Raw genomic sequence first — 6,685 nt, 5'->3', positions numbered from 1 at the left:
TTAAACTAAAATCCACCAAAAATACTGAGTGCTGAAAGTTTTTATCTTGTGCAGCAAAAAGATGGTACAGTTTATGTTGCACCTGTTGCTTATTACAGCAAGTAACTGCTGCTCTAGGTTTTTAAATCTAGAAGCATCTTCTAACCAGTTCAAAGGAACAGACTGGATAATTTGTTGTGCTGGAAGGCTGTCTAATGTTTAGTTCGTCTGACTAGTACTTCCATAAATGAGTATTTCAAGTATTACAAGACCATAACCACACAGACCTAGGCGCTTAGAATGGATCCTGTCATCTGATCTGCTTTTAAATGTCTCTGAAAGAACCAGTGGAGCACTGTCCTCGGGTAGGGGAATTTGTGACGATTGCTCTGATCTAAACAGAGATGTCTAGCATCCACACAGATTTTGCTGTTACGGTTCTTCATTGTTCAAATTGTTTTTGTCAGCACCACGCTCAAACCACTGAGCTAACCGGCTCCCCCACCACTCAAATGTGAGAACATCATATCTGAAGGAGTACTTTCTGCCCTGTCAAGAGAAATTTAGAATATATGACTGCTCACAATTCACTTCACATCTTCCTTTTACAAATCCTTATGTGACCAAGGTAACTCTACCTGTGGCAAATTCTGAAAATGTCTCTTTGCCTCTCTTTTCCCTCTTTTAGACTTTATCTTGTTTAATGAACTCATTGGCGGGGGAAGGGGAAGAAAAAAAAAAGAAGAAGTAGCTGAAAACCATGAAAACGTGTACCCTGCTAAAGTTACAAGCCTTGAAAGAACCTTTCCATGAGCCAGCTCCATACTTTCCTGAAATAGTGCCTGTCAGAGTGCCAGAGTCAAGCAAGAGCCCATGTTCAGTAAAAGCAAATAACTTGAGATCTCAGCTGCGTATTTATGGATACTTTGTGAAAAGTAAGAATATTCGAAAGGAAGGGGAAGAAGGGTGCTGGGATTTTCCTCACCAGAATTTTCCAGTATGTTCTAGTGATTTGGCACAGCAGTTGTACTAAAAGCCAATAAAAAATAAACTTCAATCACTTAGGTAGTTTTGAAAGATAGTCCTTATTTGCTGGAGAGAAGGAAGTTAATTTTTCTAAAATCATTTTTGAAATATAGAAACTGCTATCACAATTAGAAGTTAGCAGAACATGCATGAACAAGGGATCTTATTTGCTTCCAGGTTGTAGCTGTACAGATTGTAAGAGCTACTTCGTACTGAAGTAGCTCTTCGTACTTCGTACTTTCATACTTCGTACTGAAAATTCCAGTTTTCCCAGTCAAAGGTAGTGCTCTACCACAGTTACATCCTTTTTCTACATCTTATGTGTGTAGGTGCTGGTAAGATACTGATGTATCCAACTGGTGTTGCATGTTAAGAGGTTTTATTGACTATTAAGCAGGACATTTTGCTGCCATTTCACCTGATTACCACTGGAATAAAAATGTAAATCCATGTCGAGGCTTGTTTCTGTTTGGATTCAAATTTAACTACTTTCTTGTCTTTGAGCACCTGGTTAAATCCTATGGATGCACAAATGTAGGCATTCTCTCATGCCAGGAAGAGATCAGTGAACACAGATCTCAGTGATTATTTACCACAGAAAGAATGCCATATGTATCAGGGTTGTTTTATTCATCTAATTTTAAAAACACTTTTGGAATACACTAATCATTCTGCTTTCCAAACTCCAGTACTGGTTCCAGTTTAGAAACATTACATGAGGACTTTTTTTCTTCATGCCCTGTCTCTAATGAGTTACACTAGACAGACACATAGATAGGGAAGGAAGAAAGGAAGGAAGAGAGGGAGGGAGGGAGGAAGGAAGGAAGGAAGGGAAAAAGGGAGGAAAATAAAGTTACACGTTAAAAGAAGCAACACGAAGCTTCTTTTGTGCACAAGAACCACCACAGTTTTTCTTGCATGATGCATGCAACCTAATACTACACGAGGTCTCTCCACCACGAGGTGTCAGCAAAGGAACCCGCATCGCAACGGCGAGAGCGGTAAGCGGAAAAATCGGCGACCCACTCCAAAAGAAAAAGGAAGGAGGGAAAAAGAAAAAAAAAAGAAGAAAGAAAAATAAAAGGCAGATTACTACAAACTGACATCTCCATGGCTGAAACGTTTTTCCTCTGTCTTTCTTAGTCACCACTAGATGACAGCAACGAAACCAGACTGAAACAGCCCGTAATGGGCTTGTGGAGAAAAGAGGTTTTTATCCCTGCTGCTAAGCCCGCAGAGAGAAATGCAGTTAAGAAACGCGCATTATTGGCTTTTTTCCTGGAAATTACAGAGCCCTTTGCTTTTAGGCTTCCCGCCTGCAGGCGACAACAATTTACAAAAGTACGTCTCTGCATTGTGTGCAATGCACTTAGAGCAAATGTACGACTTGGGCTGGAAAAAACAATCAAGTATTGTTTTCTTAATGTGAATAATTACTTAATAATGTCAGCTACTAATCCTGTTAAATGCTCGCAAGTTCTTACTTTCATAAGCTGAATGGACCTGATCTTTCAGATAAGAACACCCGTCTATGCTGAAACTGCAGCCAGCTGAGAGACTAAGCTCTTCTGTATATTTGCCGAAATGTTCAATTTTGGAATAGGGATACAGTTTTTATGCCAGCACATTAAAACGCTGCTGCAGTTTTGCTGTTGGCTGCTCACCAGATTAAAGCAGTAAGATGTTTTAGCTTGAGTCTTCAAACCAGTTACAGTACAAACTGGACTAGGATCCAAGCAGTTAAGGCACAAAAAAGATTCAGCAACCAAGTGAGGAAGGAAGGAATTAAACACACTTATTTTACCGCCATACTGTACTTGAAGATGAATCCACCCTGACTGGAGTTAAAACACTGCAAAGGTGCTCTAAGCAGGACGTGCTAGATTTTAGCTTGAGTCTTCAAACCAGTTACAGTACAAACTGGACTAGGATCCAAGCAGTTAAGGCACAAAAAAGATTCAGCAACCAAGTGAGGAAGGAAGGAATTAAACACACTTATTTTACCGCCATACTGTACTTGAAGATGAATCCACCCTGACTGGAGTTAAAACACTGCAAAGGTGCTCTAAGCAGGACGTGCTAGATTGAGAGAGGGCAACATACACCCTGTACCTTGGTCGTATTCCTGACCCACTCCAGAGCAATTTTTGTGTGAAGAGAGACAGAGCTGGTATAATCCCAACTTTCCAGCTTTCATATATCTGTGAGGTTCTCTTGTGTGAGTGAGGGTGATCCTCATCTCAATAGTATTTAGAGCACCTTGACTTATTTGCAGCACTCAAGAGTATTTTTCAGAAAGGACAGAAAGAATTTATTTTTTCTCTCTGTTTACTCACGTTTTGTTTTGTCATTTTATCTCATGTTTTCATTCTCCTGAACTATTCTGAGGTGTATGAGCTTAGTTTTTTGAGTGTTCTTAACAATTAATTTTGGACGTTTCATATACAAAGATGCATTTTCACAGCATGGCTATATAGGTTTAATCTTTTTAAGGTGTGTTACAGTTCCAGTTTATACTCTACCAATATTGCTCCAGTTTTTGACATGTCAGATTAAAAAAAATATTTGTCTTCCATGTTTTGGAGTTACAGTGATGCTACATGTTCAAAGAGCACGACACAGGGATGAAGAAAACCCATTTCAGAAGATTCTTGGGATAGAAGCTTAGCAGTCTGTTTTAAGTTTTTCTTCTCTGAAAGAGGTGTAAGAAAGCATTTATGCATGTAGGCTATTTTTTTACTAAATGCAGCATCACCAATGCATTTGGTCACTAAGTAACGTGTAATTTTTTGGTAGAATCCTTTACGATATCTTAAATGCTACTTTGTCATACTTTTCTATATTCCAATAATAGTTATCATCAAAAGATGAACAGGATGGTAGGTGTTCATCAGAACAAATACGCAGCTGCTTGTCTGTTCATACTATATGTACCATACTGAACATACTGACCCCAACCACTAGTCCAAAGAAAAAGGCACTTAGTAACCTATTAATAGTTTTCTTTTATAATTATACCCATAAGGACCATTCTTCTGTGCTCAGAGTATTTTTCTCTTTTAAGAATCCATTCCTTACGCTGCACAGGAACATTGTAAAACAGTAATGTCAAACTAATTATATTTGTGATCAAAAATTAGAACTGAAATGAAACAGCAGAAGGGAATAGCTTAATAAAAAATATTTATTGAAAAAATTCCCATCACCATCATTTGAGTGTACTAAGTAAGTAAAATGTTGAGCATGACTACAGTAATCAAGATACAAACAGCTAGTACCATGAGCAGGATGATTTGGCAACATTTGGAATGGTTTTTTTCTCTCTCTTTCTTTTTTAACAAGGTATCATATCCAGGAGTATAAACATCCCCCATCCAGAACTGTAGATCATTAGGATTTTCCTAAAAGAAAAATCAGAAAATGAATTCAGATCCTCTCTCTTGCACATAAAGTCATTAGAACATAGTCAGAAGTATTTGGGCTATCATCAGATAGTGATTAATGAATTTAAGGCATCTTAACACAAATGCAATAAACTTTCACTTAACATAGGTTTCACTACTTGCCAGATGCTGCAAATGTTCCACTGGGGAAAACTAAAACCACACTTTTCAGCCAGGAACCAAATGTAGGACACTAGCCATTGAAATGTGATTTAAAAACCCAGAAGAAACCATGTTGTCTTCTCAAGAAGAGGTGTTGATTTATAAAAAACCAGATGAGTCCATTTCCAAAAAAGTGAACAACAGAAAAAAACTCATAAAAGTAACCCTAAAAGTGATTTGTACCAACCTGCAGGCAGGATCCTGCATAGTGCGGATGAGGTTGAGAATATGTAGTTTATTTGATAACAGAATGATGTTATGAACAGTTATTAAAGTGTCTATATAGTATTTAATTGCCTTGTTTATAGATCTTCCCTATACAAATGAGGAAGCTGACTTGTGGGATGTTGTGGTTTAGGACTTTCTCTAGTTACAAGAGGTTGCGTTCTGCAGAACTGAAATTCCTGGAGTCTTACCAGATACGTAGACTTCTTTTCCCAGTCAGACTCAGGTTAGTATCCCATCTATTCCAGAAAATACATCCATATTCACTTCTGGAATCCCACGCAAAGTGCCAAGAAGGCTGCTTATGGCAATTCTCTCTGCTGAGTCACAGTGTGACAGCACGGTACCTTCATGTGGCTGGCCAAGTTAGAGTGCAGTGAGTGCCTGTCATAGTCTTGCACCGTCCTGGAAGGGGTCTTTTTCTTCTCCTTCCAGTCATCATCCACCTGAATATCATTATACAAGGGGTTGCTTTTGATTGTGGATTTGAGGGTGATGGGTGTAATGTGTTTCCCAAGGGCTTTGTCTATCATTTCTTGACTGACTCCATTTGAGTCTAAGCCTGGCAAATCAGTGATATTTCTCTTTTCTCTCTGCAAAGCACAAGTTAGATCAGAAGCTGGCTTTCATCTCCATTTGCCTACAGCACAGGCCCCCTTCCAGAATTATCATTGGTTAATGCAACAAAATCTTTTCCAAAATTGCACATGCAACATTTTTCTCATTCTGGCCAACATCTCGAGTGCAGTAAGGGAACCTGACTCTGCTCTGGGCAGATTTCTTCGTCCTGAGGAAAGAACATGGGCACAGTTTGAACATTAAACTCTTTTGCAAATGTGAACTGACATTATAATGCCTGCTGAAAGAAAGCCTCTTCTTTAACAAAACAGTGCTGTGGAGTACTATAGTGGCAGATGCAGTTCAGATGAAAGCCATGGGCACACGGTGCAGAAGCAGATTTGCAAGGACAAAGCAGAATGAAGCACAGTGGTGATGGTGTGTAAGTGACTGCCCTGACTAGAGCTGCACTTCTGACATCAGGGGTGTGGTTCACAGCTCTGTTCACCCTGTTGAATGCTAGACCCATGTCAGGATATTGAAGAGGCCCTTCATTCAGTGGAGGAAGAGTCCTTAGTTGAGGCACTATCAGAACTCAGAGGTTAAATTTAATACCTGAGCCATCTCCCAGCAAAAACAGTTATTAAATTGGCCCTTTTATAAAATGAGCATAGGAAGTGAGGAGGATCACAGAATCACAGAATCACAGAATGTTAGGGGTTGGAAGGGACCTCTGAAGATCATCTAGTCCAACCTTCATCCCAGCATACCTAACCACTACACCATAGCCTCAAGTGCTAGATCTACTTCTTTTTAAACACCTCCAGGGATGAAGAACCCTGATGAGATTACATATTTTGGAGAGCTAATGAACTGCTGCTGAGTATAGCACCAAGACCCTCTTCAGGAGCTAGTATGACAGTAGTTACCATATTTTTTGATGTGTAATTCCATGGAGGAATGCAATCAGACTCTCCAGTTCAAGCTGTTTATCATTTTGGTTCACCACAACCTTTTATACTCATTCTTAATCTGTTACCAATCTGCAGTTCTGATGGTGTGTCAGCTTTCTTGGAGAGCTGGTTCTGACAGAGCCCTTGCCTCACATGAGCACCTCTCCTGTGTTCCAGGACTGCTTCTACAGAATGGTCACAGTGCAAACTCAGCTTTCCTAATTAGCCAACACCACTTCCTCATTAGCATGTTTGCCTTTAGGAACATTATATTGAGACAAGGGGAGACTTGTCCTGACCCAGCAGCTTTATGGCAGGTGTGCTGGGAAGGAGGGGTGC

At 39.7% G+C, this 6,685-nt stretch overlaps 1 protein-coding gene across 1 annotated transcript; it reads right to left on the bottom strand.

Annotated features, from left to right (window-relative positions):
- Positions 1 to 4,226: 4,226 nt before the first annotated feature.
- Positions 4,227 to 5,428, bottom strand: KIAA1024L (KIAA1024-like ortholog; the record flags this gene model as incomplete). The annotated part of the gene is made up of 2 exons (XM_009875127.1): positions 4,227 to 4,406; positions 5,183 to 5,428. Coding segments are annotated over 2 exons (426 nt in total), but the record flags the coding sequence as incomplete, so codon positions are not given.
- Positions 5,429 to 6,685: the final 1,257 nt, after the last annotated feature.

This window comes from Apaloderma vittatum, unplaced genomic scaffold, assembly GCF_000703405.1.
Source record: "Apaloderma vittatum isolate BGI_N311 unplaced genomic scaffold, ASM70340v1 scaffold11278, whole genome shotgun sequence".
NCBI classification, from domain to species: domain Eukaryota; kingdom Metazoa; phylum Chordata; class Aves; order Trogoniformes; family Trogonidae; genus Apaloderma; species Apaloderma vittatum.
Note: the sequence above shows the minus strand (reverse complement) of the source record. Positions and strands in the feature narration are given on the sequence as shown.